The sequence below is a fragment of the Brachyhypopomus gauderio genome, chromosome 11, assembly GCF_052324685.1.
Source record: "Brachyhypopomus gauderio isolate BG-103 chromosome 11, BGAUD_0.2, whole genome shotgun sequence".
In the NCBI taxonomy this organism is placed as follows: Eukaryota; Metazoa; Chordata; class Actinopteri; order Gymnotiformes; family Hypopomidae; genus Brachyhypopomus; species Brachyhypopomus gauderio.
Window position 1 is genome coordinate 10,567,763 of NC_135221.1, and position 18,791 is coordinate 10,586,553.

General features: G+C 39.7%; 2 protein-coding genes and 1 long non-coding RNA gene across 3 annotated transcripts in view; 2 read left to right on the top strand and 1 right to left on the bottom strand.

Moving 5' to 3' along the window:
• fat2 (FAT atypical cadherin 2) overlaps nucleotides 1-570 on the bottom strand; it is a 35,250-nt gene extending 34,680 nt beyond the window's left edge. The window contains exon 1 of the mRNA XM_077021874.1: nucleotides 368-570. The gene's annotated coding sequence lies outside the window, so the exon portion shown is untranslated. The remainder of the gene's footprint in view (nucleotides 1-367) is intronic.
• A 7,320-nt stretch (nucleotides 571-7,890) lies between these two features.
• On the top strand, nucleotides 7,891-11,832 carry LOC143527000 (uncharacterized). The gene is made up of 3 exons (XR_013134014.1): nucleotides 7,891-8,034; nucleotides 10,909-10,981; nucleotides 11,770-11,832. It is a non-coding gene; the product is annotated as an uncharacterized LOC143527000 (long non-coding RNA).
• Nucleotides 11,833-13,662: 1,830 nt separating this feature from the next.
• LOC143526999 (ganglioside GM2 activator-like) lies at nucleotides 13,663-16,431 on the top strand. Its single transcript, XM_077021875.1, has 4 exons — nucleotides 13,663-13,929; nucleotides 14,003-14,155; nucleotides 14,724-14,906; nucleotides 15,227-16,431. The coding sequence occupies exons 1-4, from the start codon at nucleotides 13,831-13,833 to the stop codon at nucleotides 15,380-15,382; spliced, it is 591 nt and encodes a 196-aa protein (XP_076877990.1). The 5' UTR covers nucleotides 13,663-13,830; the 3' UTR covers nucleotides 15,383-16,431.
• Nucleotides 16,432-18,791: the final 2,360 nt, after the last annotated feature.

The following is an 18,791-nucleotide window of genomic DNA, read 5'->3' on the forward strand; positions in this document are numbered from 1 at the left end:
ACTATCTAAGCTGTTATATGTGGTTTTATAAGAACTTCAAAACTCTTAAATTTCATGACTGCTTTTACCTTTTTCTTTTGTTTCTTCTGTTTTTGTTTGTTTGTTTGTTTGTTTTTTACACTGGAAGTAAATTTTAAGTAAATCTGTCACAATATTGAACTTTCCTTACCAAAATGTATTGGCAGAACCAAAAGAAACCCTGGTGGTTTCTCATCACAAAGGCACAGAACAGTTAAGCAAAATTAACTTGGAAGAAAAGACCGATACTAAATCATTTATTGTTTTTTTCTTTTTTGTTTGTTTTGCTTTTTATCACAGGGAGTAAAAACAAGCTATTCAGGACAAACAAGCCACTATTCCAACTTACCTCAGAGACGACTCCTCATGAAACTTCTCCCAGAGCTCCCTATAGTGCTGGCAATGTAGTATTCCAGTTCACTGCAAGATGAAGTTGTTCTTCCATAATGTAAAATAAAACAAAGGAGAAAAAGATACCTTTTTACAGTAACCTTTTACGGTTGCTTCGGCTATTTTCCTTTTAGTTAGGAGAGTGACTCGCCGTGCTGGTGAGACACCTTCTTCCCTTAGGACGTCCATCCCCTCTCCTATCCCTCCCCCAACACTCCACCCTCTCTCTCTCTCTCTCTCTCTCTCTCTCTCTCTCTCTCTCTCTCTCTCTCTCCCTCTCTTTCTCTCTCTTCATATGTGGGCTTTGGGCCATGGATGTGTGTGACTCAAAATCTCTTGGCCTAGAACTGTCCTATGGGTTGAAGAAAAGTACTCCATCCTGTAATCATTCGATATTACTCAAGTTTACACTTCACAGGCAGGCAATTGCTTTCAAGTTTGTGCATGTGTGTAGTCAAAATATTCAAATTATTAATGGTAACTATTAAAATTTTCTTTCTTTCTGGTATCAACAGAAAAAATTGTGTTATTGTTTGCATTAATAATAAGACTCCTAGGCTGCAGACTTACTAATTACAGTAAGTAATTAGTATTTTTTGCTTCTCGTGCTATTGTTTATACCCTAAAGCAAATAATCTTTGAATTATTGTTATGTAAACAAAGATCACTGCTCCAAATCAAATTAGCTGCTGTGTCGGGTGTGTGAGCAAATGCTAGAGAGAATTCCTTCAGGTTTACTACACATCACAGTCACAATGCTCTGGGGAGAATGACGTGCTGATAGGATCAGTTCTACCTTCAGTAGCCTTAATCCCAACCATGTTAATCTGAAAAATCAAGCCAATCTGAGAACTACTACAGCTTTTTTTCCCTTTCTTTCTTTCCCTATTCAGCTCCCTGACTGAGATTATGTAACAGCACCCCACATATTGTGCCTAGCTCAGCTCTGGAGAGTAAAGGGACGAGCACATGGACCCAGCAAGGAAGAGAGTGGGCAAGGCCCACAAATAAGACTCAACAGAAGGTGGGCATTGGGCCACTGGCAGCAGGTGGACTTTGCAGAAGTGCACTTTGAAGATGGAGTGAAAAATGTGCAACCCTCTGGGCATGACAGGGAGGTTCGGACAGGGTGCCACATGCATCTCAGCTTTTGTGACACTTCTCACTAAAGCAACGTCTGGAGTGGATCAGAGTTTGTTTTCATGGCAACAGTTTTACAGGGTCCTCCGGTTTCTTGTTGCTGCTGGATGATTTTAAACTCTAAAATTATTAGGTTACCTTTTCCATACGTCAAACAACTGATTAATGAAAAAGATTTGTAACACAGATTAGCTAATCTAACCCTGACATAAAAATACATTAACACATTTTGTTACGTGTCATAGGCTTACTGCTAAGTATCAGAAGAAGTTTTTTTCTTTTTTTGCATTTGAAAAGTCACTGATGTGACTGACAGTTGGACACTCTCATCTTCATTCTGATCTTGGCATGCAGTCTTGTGAGCCCGTCTATATACACTTCTCCATACGTAGAAGCTTTTGTCAGAATTTTGAGTGCATACTTAAACATATTTGTCACATATATTATCAGTAAGTCTTCAACCTATGCCAATCATTTTGCATGAATCAAATATCATACTGCATTTTTTTCTGGCTTATGAGTGTTTGAGATCTTACTTGGAGTGACCTGGATATACACGGTTCTTTGTTTTGTTTGGGGGAGGTGGAGTTTTGCACTAATACCACAAAGTAAACACAGGGCGGTTAGCACATGTAATCGAACGATTAAACAATTATTTAATGCCGTCTTCCTCACCACTTCACAGCCTATGAGAAAAGTTTACCCCATGCTTTCAGGTGTGCATCAACGTAATCAGTATATTGACTGAGGCCCACAGCTGTCTGCACCAAGCTAACAACACCTAGCACTGACCACATGGCCTCCAGGCGAAGCCTCTGACCTCCCATGCTGTGTTTACGAGGTAGCAGCACCGACAGCTGGATTGCTACTGTGAATGGTGTGGTAGGAGGTCCAAAACAATCTCAAATAACATGTAGTGTCTCTTTAGTTTTCTCTTATTCCACGCTCCAGGAGCTATAAAGAATCCAGCTGTAATGACTATTCAGTGTGAACACTATTGAGCAGCATGGAACGGGAACATGTTTGTGTAAGTGTGGGTGGATGAGAAAGTGGAAGGGACTGTAAGGCTGAAAGAGTAAAAGACAAAGGGAGGGACTGTACAGTGTTCACAGAATCCACACTAATTCCTTCTGGGGGAGCCTGAAGGAATTGCAGCTCCAGGCTTGCCACGACAATTTTATTTAAATGTATGTTTACTTAAGATTTTCTGCTTTCAGTAAATACATGCAGATCTTAACTTGTCACCAAATCCAATGCAATACCATCACAGGTAAAATAAGAGACAAAAGTATATATTTAATAAGGAAATATTTTGATAAGGATGATAATTTGATAAAAACCTTTAATAAGGAAATGTAGTGTTTCTACAAACAGATTTTTACAGTATAGAATGCAAGAGGTTATGTCTTTGGAGTCTCCAGAAATAAGTCTTAACTGCTGGACACAAAATAAAACTGTGACTGAGATTACTGTGCTATTAGTCATCCATATAAGGATAGTGTATACTTGGTTGGATGAACTTAACTTTGAGGTTCATCCACCCAAGTGCCTGCTGAGTTATTGTTGTGCATAAAATATTCAACGGCCCCTCCCCCTTCTCCCTTTCCCACCATCCACCCCCCGCCTTTTTTTCTCTGGTATCAAAATGTGTGTGAAATAATCATAGCTCTTTTTTTAATGGGTTATTAAATTCAATACGAACTACCCCCCAGGACGATTAGGAAGCTGAGAAGGGAAAACTGAGAGATGGGAAGAGACATAATGTCTGTCTTAAAAACACCAGAATAGCTGGGACAAAGGCTTACATACTTAGATGACAAACTGGTCAAACTAGTAAAAGCAATGCTCTCATCCAAGTCACAGAAGTTTCCCAGATAGTCACCTTCTGTTATCCAGGGAGTAGAAGGAAATGTGTGATTACTGTAAATGGACACTGGTGAAAAATGGAGCTGATACATTTTAAAATCAGACTTTTATCTGGTACATGTTGAGGATAAACAGTGTTCTGTCATACACCTGGACCCACAACTAATAAAATTAACAATTTCAGCAAGGGTGAATAACTTTGCATTCATGTCTTATCCAAGGGCAGTCATGGCCTGGTGGTTAGGGAACTGGTCTTGTGACCGGAGGGTTGTGGGTTCGATCCCCAGGCCTGATGCCATGACTTAGGTGCCCCAGGGCAAGTCCCTTAACCCTCAATTGCTCACTTGTATAAAAATGAGATGAAAATGTACGTCGCTCTGGATAAGGGCGTCTGCCAAATGCCGTAAATGTAATGTAATGTTTGCATCAAGCAGGATCAGGCTGCCTCCAAACTTTTTTACAATTTAAGTTAAGCAGCAAATTAAAATAAGTTAAAATAATATTTTTACGTTCCAGTGTAAATCATTAGTGTCACTGCTTTAATTAATAATTATAATTATTACATTACTAATAATAATTTGTAATAATAATAATAATAAGGCAAATAGAATAATAATAAATGTGCAATGAGACTGGGGATACTGTTTAAAAATCAACCAGCAATGTGATACAGCAGACAGGACAAAACAAATAATTTTAACTTAAAAGTGTATTTTAATAATTATGAATACATTTAAATAAATGAAAATTAAATATATGGGTATAAATCAAGAAAAGGCTGGAAAATAAAAGTGAAATGTAAAAGATGCCAGTCTGGGTACTACTTCTGATCTGACACTATTAGTTAGTTGGTCGGTTCCACCCAAGTGAAGAAACTTAATGCTTCTCCAAGATTCATGCTTAACTTAACTAGTCATGATTAACATATAGGTTCCAAATGATTATCCTGCATGAACATATTACAGTCCGTGATTCCAACCTAGTTTATGAACCAGTTCTTTTGAATTTGAGGGCTCTATAGATATTCGACAATTCTACTTTGTTACTGATAAAATAAATTCAGATTATCTTTTTAAACAGCAATATGTTTTGGCACATGCGGTTTGAAATATGTTCAAGGCAGTGGTGTAGTGAACCAGTGGTGTAGTGAACCAGTGGTGTAGTGAACCAGTGGCACCTTCGCCAATTGGTGAGTCAGCCAAATAATGGCTATTGTGCAGTCTAGTAGGATTTCTAGGGAGAGGCATATGTGAAAGGAATAAAGCTGACCTAGAACAGAACTCTGAGGAAGACCACAGGTCAAAGGCCTCTGCATGTTATAAAATTTGTTGATGATGGTAGAGAAATAATGTACTCACATTTTGCTTATTAACATACTGTAAACTCACAGGCTATTTCTGTAGATTTTACTGTGGATTTGAAGTTTTTCTCCATTGTTTTTGGCCCAAAGAGCCTGCATTCTTGTCTGTGCTTGCATGATAGGGTTCACTGAGAATCCATACATTTTACTATTTCCATTTTTGTTTAATATAACATTTCCAGATGAAAATAGTGCCATTTTATTCATTTTAATTGCAAATCTTTTTCCTGTATTATTGACATCAGTATAAAGGTTTGACACAAATAGATTTCAGAATATTTCAAACAGCAGTCACTGTTAACGTATATGTAACAGCAAATGTACTCGACAATGGTGCCGATGGTTTTGTAGGTCTGGAAGTGAGGTTACTGTCTCTGTGGTCTCAGTGTTTGAGGCAGTCGTGTGCCATGACTTTCACATCTTGGCCGATACTAGTTCTTTACTTCTCAGGTAGGCTACTTCTCTGCATGCAGCAGTCTCCCCCTTGTTTTCTTGTACCTCTTCCCCTTTTCTGTGTCTGCATGTTTTGTTGGCTTGTTTTGACAGACTCGGCAGCCTGGCGTGCTAGTACGGTTTCCTCCGAGCACATTGGGGACTCACTCCTCCTTGGACCTCTCCATGTGGGCCCCGACGACATAAGGGAGCGGCAGTTTCACGCCCAGTCGATGAGAGGGGTCACCGTAAACGACGGGTCACGGTCTTCACGACCCTGTCCGGTGAAAAGCGCTGGCATCGCATGTGGCTTTGTGTTTATGTTTAGGTTTTGTTCCACGTGTTCTCTCCATTTTGTTGTCATGCCTGCATCACTTGGTGTGTGTCGTGCCTCATTCGTCAGACTACCTGGGGGATGTTATGGCGTTATGTTTATTGTTGGTCACTTGGTACTCCGGCTTTTTTTCAGTTCCAGTTTAATTTATGTTTGGTTTAGTTTTTTATTCATTTCATAAAACTTTTCAGTTTCCTGTCCTTTTCTGCACATTTTATGCCCATGACAAAAAGTAAAAAATATTCAAATTGAACATTTAACATTTAAATTTTAGCAATATTAATGTATTTCTTTATTTGTAGAAATTCTCCCCCTTCCATGCTTTTCCCAAAGCAGCATAATTAATTTTATGTTTCTTCTTTGTTCAATATAAGTACACAAAGTAAACACTCATGGCTAGTGTACCATATAGCCTAGCCAATGTTTAGCAAGCCTAACACATCATCTGATTAGTTGAAATGAAAATACACTGACACTGATTGGCTGCTCGGCTCTGTAGAGCCACTTGGGGGTGGGGGGTCAACTTGGTGGGTTAGAGGGAGCTTTGACTCGCCACACACTAATGTATCCTGCAGCCACAGGGGCAGCAATCAAGAGATTCTTGCTCACTACGATAATAAGATTCAGCATTCAGAAACCACTGGATGCCATTCTCATTTGAGAAATGATAGTTTAAGTGGAGATGTGTATGAACACACAGATTAATCTGCCCTGACTCAGCTCGCTGTGATAGAGATCAGCATTTAATTAGCCCCGCCTCTCAGTCTCTGTAGCATTGCTTTATCTATGAAAAGGGAAAAGAAACAGTCAGTGACAAAGTCAGTGAATTTGCTAGGTACATAAGAACTATATAAGGTAAAAGAAAGGTTTAATTGCAAACCTTCCTTAATGTCTAAAGGTGGGTGGTTTGAAACAGCTCAGTGTCGGAACTGTAGCGTCATTCATGAAAAAGAACACCTGTAGCATTTTCATTCTGCAGAATACTGCAAGGTCATCTCTTTCTCTCCGAGATGACAGCAATTTTCTGTGAACGGACCTCTTTGTCTGTTAGAGTGTAGGAAATAGATTTATCTTTTTATTGTTAGACACAGGTGACACGTGTTTGTTGACCCACACACACACACACAAACACACACATACACACACACACACACACACACACACACACACAAACAAACACAATGGATCGAAGTTGCAGAAAAAACGGGAGCATGTTTTCAGAGGAGTTCAATGCATGTGCACTGCTGTTTTGATTGTGGCCGGCTGATGTGAAACGTTTGCACAGAATGTCAGAGGTGCTGCCAGCACTACACAACAATCACCGCCCGAAGCCACGTCTGACTGTGGACTGGAGAAAGTGCTTTGGTAACAGTTAAAATTACCAGGGTCAATCATCATAACTGCAATTATAAACAGCAATGGCTGCCTTTACTCGTTGAGTGACAAAGCTATTTAGTTCAAACTGAATAAGATTCGTTTATGAGAAGGTAAAACCCCGAGTGAGTAACACACAATGAGATGCGTGTTTGTGTTCTGGGGCCTGCATTGAATGGGATGTAGCTAAACGTTTGGATTTGACTCTGAATGCTATTTTGTCAAAACCGCCCATTAGGGTCAAACTAAAGAGCACAAGAACCAAGAAGCGTAATTGCTTGATTGTGCCTCGTTCTGCACCAGCGTCTCAGTGTTCTGTTGATATGCCTCTGTGAAGTGCTGTTCAATCATGCAGCCTGTAATTAAAAACTTACTATGTGTTCCAGGAGAAGAAACACAGCAGCCTACTGTATAAGCCTGCGGGTTTGAGAAGTTATACATTCCATTGCCTACAAATTTATGTGTGTGCCCATGAGACTGACAGCACTGTACCCTGGCTTTTCTGCCTGACTTGTCGCCCATTCGGTTGATCAGTGCAGGTGTAGTTTCGTGGAATTGTAAGTGAGCGGATCAGCTGAGCACTGAATTTCTAGTTTGCCACGCTGGGCGAGTCCCCTCCGTGTGGTGTGTTTCCACCTCCTCATCCTGCTCCGAGAAAAGTATGGCATCAGCAGGGATCAAAGCCCACCGGGGACACCGGGAGAGAGTGCAACAATACCATCACCTGCTTTCAGGGGTGTGTGTGCGTGGGGGGGGAGGGGTGGTCTCCCGGGGTTGGGTAGAGGCCAGCACGGGGGTAGGGGGAAGGGGAGGAGGAGGGAAGGCAGATGGAGCAAGGCAGGAGGAGAGGGGACGGGACCCGGCCCAACACAGCACGCGCAGGAAACACAATCAAAGTCCCAGCGGACCTGCTGGGTCTGACACGCGCCGCAGCACTCTCTCTCTCTCTCTCTCTCTCTCCCTGTTTTTCTCTCTATCTCTCTTTCTCTCTGCCTCTCGTTTTCTTTCTTTCCCTTTTCCACTCCCTCTCCAACTGCTTCTCGTTCTCTGTCTTTCTCTCTCACACACACCCTTAGAAAAACATTCTTTCTTGCCTCCCTTATATGACTCTACCTTACAGGTAATTTGGAGAGCTTTATTATTGCCTCATGCATTAGTATGTGATGATCTCTGGCAAAATTAGGAGCGACCATAGAACAATGCATTTATAGTGATACAGTAATAACAAACATATATAATGTGCTTGGTGTCTGTGCTTTTACTAAACACTTAAGAAACTTGATGATTCTTTAAAAGAAAAACTGAAATATGAAATATGAAAATAACTAAAAAAATGTAACTGTGTGTATTTGTAACTATGTGCATAATGTGTATACATGTAACTGTGCAATCTTAGCACAAACTATGCAAAGATGTAATATTTCAAAATGAAGAGCATTACCCAGCACAACCCCAGACTGAGCCTTAAAGCTGTGGATTATTGTGTGTTTGCTAGCTCGTGTACAACGGGTGGTGTCACACTATGCAGCCTCTTTCTAGAACAGCCAACGTTTGTTGACTGTGCTGAAAACTGGTTTAGCCAGGAACTGTGCCTCTCCAAATTTGCACTGTATATCTGTAAAGAACCGACTTTACTGTTGCTGACCAATGATGCCTTTTTATTTCCTACTCGAGCTTCTATAATCATTCCATCTTATTACTGATTCCACATAAAAAGCTGTTTACAAATGGGAAAATAACCTTTCGCTGTTCATAAAGCCACTTATATCACATTATATCACGGTAGCTACTAAAATCAGCTCCCATGTTTAACCTGCCATACCGTGAGGCAAATTATCCTCGTTTATTTTCAAAACGGGTTTTGCACATGCTCATCTTTCTCTGCATTAAGAGCATGGTGGTGTTCAATTCGTGCTAGACAGCTGACCCATCACAGTGCCAATGATTACTCCGTAACAACCTCGGTCACGGATTCTGGTTTGCTTGTAATGGCAACATAGCACAGAAGCAGATGGTCAGAGTGTGACTTGCACAAGGCTCTGATAAGATGAAGTGGATTTGTTCACATTTGAAATAAAGAGGTTCTGTGTTGAAGCTGTGGAGGTTTTGTTTGAAAACTGATAATGGCAAATAGAGAAGAGATGTGCGCTACCCCACACAGATAAGGGAGGATGTAATGAACACAGCCAGTGTCTTTCGGAGTGTCCTTGGCCATGAACCATCCCACCACCCTCACACTAATATACACGCAAACACACTCACACGACGCTCAGGAGGCAAAGGTCTGACTGTAAATCTCTCATCCCAAGGAGGGATCACCAAGAACGGGGTTTCCTTAGCAACATGATTTTACAGAAAATGCTGTGCAATGCTGAACAGCATGAACACATTTCTGTAAAATATCTGTCCAATTTCATAACTTCACAATGAACATTTTTGTCTTTATATCGACTTTTTAAAATATGAAAATGTGTCTTTTGCTGATGACTTTTTAATATTAGATTTTCAAAGAGAAACGGCACCCACAGTGCAGGTTAACTGAACTAACACCATCCTTATTCAATACAATTACCCACTTTCTACAATGTTAGCCAATACGTCAAGATAGGAAGATAACCCAGTGCACAGAAAGGTAGAAAGTGTTTACACAAGATTGCACCCTGAGCAATGATATATGAGCACCCCTAGTGTGGAGAATATGGAATGTAAGCATAGATCAGTGTCTTAAAGGCACCACTTCTATGACCTTTCACCTACTACATTCCCCACAAACGGGAACACATTCCACTATCACAGTAGTATCTGGTTCCTCCTTCAAGGCCCCAGCCAGTCTCTGGATCCTTGTCTGGGCAGACCCACCTCTTCATATTGCTCAACCCCACTCAAGGCAAAGTTTAAAGCAGAAATTTCAGCTTCACAAAATGGAAATGTTAGCTTCAAGTTAGCTTAGCTGGAAATGTAATAGGGAATCAATTGTAAAAGCAACTTTGGGTTGCTTTAAATTGTTTCTCAAATGGCATTTATTTGTATGCACACAAAAACCAGAAGTAAATGAAAATTCATGACTGACATTCTTCATTTTTACCTGCATATGTTTCTCCTTTAGTAAACAGTTAATCTACTTTCTGGTGCTATCAGAAATCAGTTGTATTTGTACTGACTGTAATTGCTGACAATGACATTTTACACATGTAAACATATTTAATAAAGAACCTGACAACAAACATAGGTTCTCTAAAAGATTCAGTACCCTGTCACACTTCCTTGCTATATATTTTTTTGTGTTCTTTAATTGGAGCAAAAATCATACTGAATACTAACACGTCTGACAAAGAAAAAAAAACTTATTTGAAAGTTGGCAGAGCCCTTCACTGCTAGTTTCATACTGGTTACTGATATTGCAACTGTAGGCACATCTCAGAGGTTCAGGACATACATTTCCATTGTGCAGGGTTTGTTCAGTTGTGAGGAAGAACTGATTATGTTAAAATAAGGACTCATCTTTAACAGCCCTCGACCAAGACAGGAAAGTACACTGTGAGATTGCTGCAGGTGAGTGGGCTTGACCTACAATGATACTTCAACAGGTGCTGTGGATACTGTGAACACAATGGATCAATGCAGATAAATATACTGGTCAGAATACATCTGTCATACAAAATGAAAAACTAATGTTCATATACACTGACTGTTTCTGAACAATTTTACTGCACAATTGCTCACGTTTACTGTTTTTCGTGACTGGCCTTTTACAGTTTACAGTGCATTTGGCTAGTGCAGCCTTTATATTTTTGGTTGTCTGTATCCAGGGCTCTCTGACAGGAAGCCCCTTGTCTCAATGCTCTCAGAGGTGGAAGATTAGGTATCAGAGATGTGTCTCTACACATCTGAGGCTGTGATGTTTCATAAGTAATGTAGACAGGAGGTGTTACCCATCACTGCCACTGATGTAATTATGACAAACAGCTTTGATATTACTCCATTGTCCTTGCAGGAGCTCTCTCCCATGGCATGTCCGGATGAGTTAGTGCTTATTGCACTCTTCTGCCTGAAGGATGCATGACTGGGTAGGTTGAAGGGGGATGATGGCACAGTTAGAGATGGACAGATTGTTCTGGACCATTTGACAAGAAACAGATAGACCCCACCAGTTATCCGTATGTCACTTAACTCTGTGTGTGTGTGACAGAACGAAAAATCACTTCCAGCCAAATGATTGTCAGTGCGACAAAGAGCGACTGCATATATCTGTGAATGTGGGTGCGTTTTGGGTAATGGATTCCTTTAATGACACATTTTGGGCTTTGTCAAGGCCAAATGTAACATATGATTTTGAAAACAGCTCTCTTTTAAGAGTTTTAACATCGCTTTGGAAAGCAAGGTGTACCAATATATACCCCTATGATTTTATAGAGAGACACTTTGTTGAAAATCAACAACATAGAAAACTAATTCCTTATGAAACCACTTGCACAGCCCACCCAACACACAACATATAAATGCACATGTTTAAGGGGACATTAGGTCCCCCAAAATAAGCAAAATACACACCTTCTCTTTCTCTCTCTCTCTCTCTCTCTCTCTCTCTCTCTCACACACACACACACACACACACACACACATAAATGCACACTGAGACTTCAGCTGTGTGTAGCCACATTTTATCTGTCATTGTCCTCAAACAAAACACAATGATTTGAAGACATAAAAATCAGTTTTTGGAACTGAGCTGAAGGGAGCATAAAGCCAATGGCCTAGTTACCTAACTGAAATTTGAAATATGTGATTAGTATCTTTAGCCATAATTTAGTGGACCACTTAAAAGATATTCATCTACTTCTGTAACAATGTTTAGATGCTTAAAGACGATGATGAGATGGGGCTGAGGTTCTCACGATCTGTCCTGTGGAAATCGGGGAGGTATGGTGTTCTCATTGTGAAGTTTACAAAAAGGCAATATCTCCGAAAAATTAGCTCTTCTTGTTTACATGACTTGAGTGAAACTCCATTATTCCAAAGTTAATAACATCAGTGACATGACTGTGCAAATACTGTAAATCTTGGGATAAAATATATTAGCAGAAATATTAGTTAGGCAACTGATAAAATGCACTGTACTGTAGCCTATATCAATAAAACAGTGTGTTAGTATCTTAGCATTACGTTAAAATTGATATTCATAAAAAATACTGGAAACTGGTTAAAAGTTTCCCTGATCTTTTCCAGCTCAGGGAAAATTGTTAAGATACAACAATCAGTACAAAGCTGCACTACAGTGCATTACAGTTATATTTTTACCTACCAGATATCTCCAACTTATCCACCTCTGCTATCTTCTGCTTTTTATGGGTTAGGCAGACATTGGACACAGTTGAACCATACACATAAAAAATGTAAATTTCCTTCAGAAAGTCTACAACAAAGTCTTGGTTCAGATGTCCTTAAAGGTCTTCCTTAAAGCCAGCCCACTCTTTTCTGCCCATACTGCATTCTTGCATATGCTGATTGTAATCATGGTAAACCTATACACCCCTATTTCTGCTTGCCTTAGCAGGACATTAAAACTGCACATTTAAGTCAAGCGAGAGACAAGGAGTTTTTTATGAATGCGAGAAACTGAGATTCACAAACGTGATGTATATCAGTGCTTGTACAAACAGTAAATTATAGTAACTTTTTAAAAGAAAGAATTTGGTGGGAAAATACTGTCATGACTGATATTGGTCACACTGAAGACGGTGTATGCACAGTAGGTGTACGTTTAAAACGAGATTAATTCAATTGGGGGGAAACTGGATATAAAAAAGTATATTGATGCTATATTGATGGCACCATTCACTACCATTCATCTGCAAGACAATACGGGAAATACATAAGGAAGAGAGGACATTTCAGGGGGCTGCGACATCACACCCAGGGTTCTTTACAACGACCATCTGGGCACGTGTAGTGTCTAATTAAGTCAGGCTTACGTACTCAAAGACACATAGCCTACAGAAGAAAAGATGTTCATCAAAGGAATAATTCCGATCTCTCTGTGTATTAACAGAGATCACGATATACTTTCACGGAAACTGACACGTGTAAGAGTTTAGGTTAAGTGTGAAGGTGTGTTTTTCCTAGCGGGCCTAAAATAAAACGTTTCTGTGCAGTCGGTGTACGCTTATCAGGTGCAGATGGAGATATGAGATCACTGTGCATATGGGCTGGTATTTAGCTGTGGACTCACACGGAGAGATGAAATGTGAGTCATGCTCACTCGCAGTGTCGTCATATGGTCAGTACGTATAAGTGATGAGAAGTTTCACCAACGCTACAATACAACACTGATGATACATTATAAACCCACGGACATAATTTTGGGGGGGGGGGGGGGGGGGTCCATGTCCCCCTCACTTTTGAAATCAAAATTACGTCCATGTATAGGCTAAACCCAATTAAAACCGTGCGCCAGAGGAGATTTGAGCTGGAACAGACTTTAAATCAGAATGCAGTTTTGGGCTTCGAACGGGGAAAAGTTCCGAAAGTCGGTATAAAAGTGGAACATATAACTTGTACAGTGCTCGTATTCACGCTACTGTCATTGCAGTTCATTTTAGGATTACGAGGGGGATCCGACACTGCCATCTTGTGGTTTGACAAAAGAACACGTTGCAAAGTGGAGGATCTGGAACTGCTAGAGGAGTTTGTTCTCCTCCAGCCTTTAGAGGTCTCTGTAATCCAGCAGAAATTGCGGAAGAAGATACGAATAACGACGTCCGTGTATTCACCCTCATCGGTTCAGAGAACGGAATCTAGTCAATCGGTAACTTCGCACCCTTAGACAGCAGGAAGTGTGCACCTGTATTTTTAAGTGTTTGTTGTTGTGTTTTATTTTTATTTTTTGCAATCAACGTGTAAGGTTTGGCTATAGACGATGGGTTCTGTCAAGTTACTGGTTTTATGGACCGCAAATGTTCTTTTAATGCAAGTCACATGTAATGTGCGAATCAGGATGCCAGTAACAGTAGCTAAGGTGAGAGTGTCTGTCGTATCGACTATAATATAGTCGCGTCGTGACAATATTTAACTGTTTTATCCCTCATTAGGTTGTGGGGTTTTCTTGGGAGAACTGCGGAAAGCCTGACGATCCCTCTGTTATGAAGTCTCTTGATTTGTCTCCGGATCCCATTCATATTCCAGGATTTTTGAAAGCATCAGCTTCGGGCACAACGTCAGTGTCGTTGGTCTCACCTCTGTCTGTAAGTTCTGATCCTGTGCGGTTCTGTTTAATGTTAGTGGGCAGGATGTATACTGCAGCATTAAGTGACATAAACCGCATAATGCGGTGAGAGTCACGATTAAGTATCAGCATTGTTTTTTTATTCCCAGGGAGCATTTTACCTCGGAACTTATAAAGGTTTATAAAAGTGCAACAGAATTTGCAGGTATGCAGATTAAATAATGTCGGAAGAACCAGAAACTACATAAGTTCACTGCTGCCTTTCCTCCTACAGTTTTGCTACCGTTTGTGCAAAACCTTCAGCTGTAGTTCAGTATTGATTATATAACCTGATACAACTGAAGCTATTATAAAATCATGTGACCTGGTTTAAAATGAATGAACTCCACATTCATCTCCAACCCTTTTGATTTTGTTTTGTTTTTATTTTTCCCCCTCATGTGACTATCACAAGACTCCAAAGAGCAGATAGTGAAGCAGACCTTATTTCAACAACTGCATAGAGGCCTGTGTCCTCGTCTGATTTCATAAGTATGGAAAATGAAACTGATTTGTTGAACTGAAACAATGGAGTCTCATTGTTTCAGGTAAACGTCACGCTGGAGAGAGAGGTGGCTGGTATCTGGGTCAAGGTGCCATGTGTAGACGAGATGGGGAGCTGCCACTATCCGGACGCCTGTGATGTATTGAACCAGCTCATTCCTCCTGGCCAGGACTGCCCCGAGCCCCTGCACACATACGGCCTTCCCTGCCACTGTCCCTTCCAAGCAGTAAGTAACCCTGACCCTAAACCTAGTGAGATCACAAGATGGTATCTCTTCAGAACTTTAAAGCACACTGAACACTCTCTCCAGGAGACTTTTGCTATTCATCTTCAATTAAACAGATCGCACATATCCAGAAAACGAAAAACGTATTACATTGCTTATTGAGTTAAATAATTAATCTTTTTTTGGTTTAGAATTATATACACCAATTTTATAAAATGTCAGAATTATTGTCTCTCTCTGTTATTGTTCTATATTTAAAGATTTTATGACTTTTGATTTTAATGAGACCTAATACATTTCTGTACTTCCTTTTTTTAAAGGGTGACTACTCTCTGCCTCAGTCTGATTTCTACCTGCCCAATTTAGACCTGCCTTTCTGGCTGACCAATGGCCAGTACCGAGTGCAGGGGGTTCTGGGAAATCTGGACAAAGAGCTGGGCTGTCTTAAAGTCAGCCTCGCCATACACTCGGTCTAATGTGTGAGAGATGCCATGATCGCCTTTACGTTTAAGAGTGCTTGTATCAACGTTCCTTAGCAAAACCTCACCAGCCAAATCTGATAAAGGAGCTGCAGCTTATCAAATGGGAAACATTAAATGAGGCGCTTGCACATTTGACTATTTGAAGTTTGAACAAAACAATCGCCAGCCCATTCTAGTTGTTAAGAGTACTGATTTGGGTTATCCTATGCTGATTGCTCATCTGAACATTGATTAGACAATGTTGAAATATCAGTGACACAGTCCTGCACTCTGGAACTTAGTCACTGATCAGATGAGTCTGAAAAATGTACATGCAGTAATCAATGATTAGGTGCTAGAACCAATGGACCCATGCAATGCTAACATACTCCACAATAGAGAGGCTATTAATCTGAAGTAACGGTACATCAGTCTGGACACATACAATTTCATCTCATATTTATAATTTTTATAGTAAATCATTTGTATGTGTGAGTAAATCATTTTGTATGTGTGACTTGAATTTACTGTTTACATTATTAGCCCAGGGAAGAGGAAGAGATGTGAGTGCCTTGAGGATGTTTTTCTTGAGCGTTGGAAATGTTACGATGGAGAATGTTGTCTTCAAGTCTCTCTAATCTTTTTGCTGGATGATTTATGTCTTGTTTATTTTAATAAGCTACTTTAGGCAAAAATGTCCTTATTGCCTTTAAGACAAAACATTTTTTTAAAATAATCATTGTTCAACTGTCAAAACTATTGTCGGTAAAGATTTAAATAGATTTTTAAGAGTTGTTTGAGTTGTGCTATGTTTTACATGTAATAATTAGCTATGTACATTTTTGGTTACCTAGCACATATCTTTAATTTGCCAAGAGCTTCAGTAAGACTCTGTCCAAGTAACATTCCATATTGTTTCTTCTCACACCTTCCTTTAAACAGCAGGTGCATTTTATTAGAGATAATCTAAGAAATGTGTGCATTTAAAAACATTCGAATGGATAATACTTTTGTGTGATTCTTGCAACTGGTTCTAACTAAATAAAAATGCCACAAGTCTCATATTTAAATGTTTCCTATCTAAGCAAATAGAGATGCTTGCATTCTACACTTCAAACACTTGATGGCGCCTAACACAGCTTATGTGCATGCAAGCAAATAGGATCTTTTGATATCTAATGATACACCATGCATTCTCACAGGTGGTTGATTAAATACAGAGTATATTGCAGTCATTAGCTTAAAGAACTCATTATTAATAATGCTGGATCATTAATAATAATGGAGACTTTAGATACTCTTTAGTGATGTCTAAGCATCAGAAGCATATTTATCAAATGAATTTTAAAGTGCACATTTATTGGCATAAATCATTGAACTCTGTTTCAAGTTGTGATGGTTGAGCTCAGTGTACTGAAAAAAAATCATCTTGTTTATAGAGTCACACAAAAGTAGTTGCTTTTTTTCTAAATGGCAAACGTGCCTTCCTGCTGTTAAAGGAAATACATCCAGGAGGCTAAAGCTTGCACACTGCAGACTGCAGGAGGTTGGCAGCCAAAGGCAATGTGACGCCTCCTGTCTTGCTATCATCATTCCCTGCATTCCTGCTTCTACAGAGCATGCTCTTGAGTTTTCTGACCAACTTCACTGCACGTGTGCAGGCAGACAGAAAGCTGAAAATTGCAAATGTCTACCTCTAATCCTTAATATAAAGATACAAAAAAGCATGCATGTTCTTTATGTGTCTAGATATGATCTCAGTACCAGTGTCTCATTAATTTGGTAAGAAATATTTGAGTACAAGATAATCAGTGTGGTTAATTTGATTCATCATTAAGTGGTTCATGATTAAGTGAATTTATTTCGATAACCATGTAACACCATGATACTTGATCAACCTACCATTACCATACCACTTTGGGGTAGACCAGTCATTTTATTCTTACAGAACAACCAGCAATGGCCTATTTAGGTGGGACTTTGTGCCCAACATTTCTCGGGAATGCTGCAAAAAAATTCACTTTGTTTAGATTCAATTCGATTCACTGCACCCCAAACAAAAATAAAAGCATATTTTGCAGTCTAAAGAATGTCTATGCACTGCTCTGTTTTCCTTAAACGGGTAGTTGATTCTTGTCCAGTAGTCATAATCCCTTATGAAACTTGCTTAAAGCCAGTACTATGATGTTTGTTTGTTTTCTGATACCTTGGGGTGTGTGTGTGTGTGTGTGTGTGTGTGTGTGTGTGTGTGTGTGTGTGTGTGTGTGTGTGTGTGTGTGTGTGTGTGTGTGTGTGTGTGTGTATGAGAGAGAGAGAGAGAGAGAGAGAGAGAGAGAGCAAGGGACATCACAGAGCTCACACATGGTCTTGGAAGCAATGGAAAGAATGTTATCTCACAGCTGACTGTGAGGTTGAACCTGGTCTTTTTTAAAGACTGGCACAACTTTCCTTATCCTGGTGCAACACATACATTTTCTTCACAAACCTTAACCAAGCAACCCGTGCTTTACTGGTCAAAATGTACTGTCGACTTGATATCTATATTAGACAATAAAGGGGAATTTAAACACATATATTAATGTTCTCAATGGTGTGTTAAATGGTGGATGCCCCTTTTATGTGAAATGGTATTTGTTATATATTGTACTTTGTATTGTATATTGCATTATATTGTATTTGTACTTGTATTTATTTTATCCTCTTCTGAGTTTTGTCTCTGGTCTTACGTCTTAGTTGCACTGAATGCTGCCACTATTACAGTGTGCCCTGATAACATGGGGGAGACTCCAACATTACTGTTCCCTGTGAAGCTTGACCTTATTCATAATTAACTTGTATCTTTGGCTTTTCCCTCATTTTAGTGTGACAAACTGCTCTATGCTGTTGCAGTTTCTTTGTTGCTGTAGATAGCACTGTAAACCCTGATTTATCTGACAACCTGCCGCTTTGTTATTTCAGCCAATAAGCTTGAAGCCTGCTGGTATCTGAGACCACACAGCTGCTCCTGTATGGAAAGTTCCTCCATTCACATACACCAACAACTGTTCTCATCCTATAGTCAAATTAGAGCCCTCCGCTATAAATAGACTTGGCTTTAACAAAAATGAAAGTGTTTTAGATTCCCCAGATGAGCTGAGATAGGTTATCACATTGATGCTTAATATAAACCAGATATGAAGGCCAAGGGGCCAAAAATAGATCTTGCCTCTGCACAGGAACACTGCCTATTACATCATGATGTGATTAGCTCAAATGTTTTTACACAGCTAGACATAAGGCTAAGATGTCCATTTACAAATACTGAGTACTCGGAAGATTGGTCAATAACATTTTTTACATGATAGAATAATGTAATTTAATATCCACATTTAATATAAGTCAGTGGAATCTAAACACAAATCGTGCACACCATGGTGTTTTAGCA

Coding starts and splice junctions, on each gene's coding strand:
- LOC143526999 (XM_077021875.1), top strand. CDS start 13,831: ATGGGTTCTGTCAAGTTACTGGTTTTATGGACCGCAAATGTTCTTTTA. Junction 13,930..14,002: donor TGCCAGTAACAGTAGCTAAG/GTGAGAGTGTCT, acceptor ATCCCTCATTAG/GTTGTGGGGTTTTCTTGGGA. Junction 14,907..15,226: donor GCCACTGTCCCTTCCAAGCA/GTAAGTAACCCT, acceptor CTTTTTTTAAAG/GGTGACTACTCTCTGCCTCA.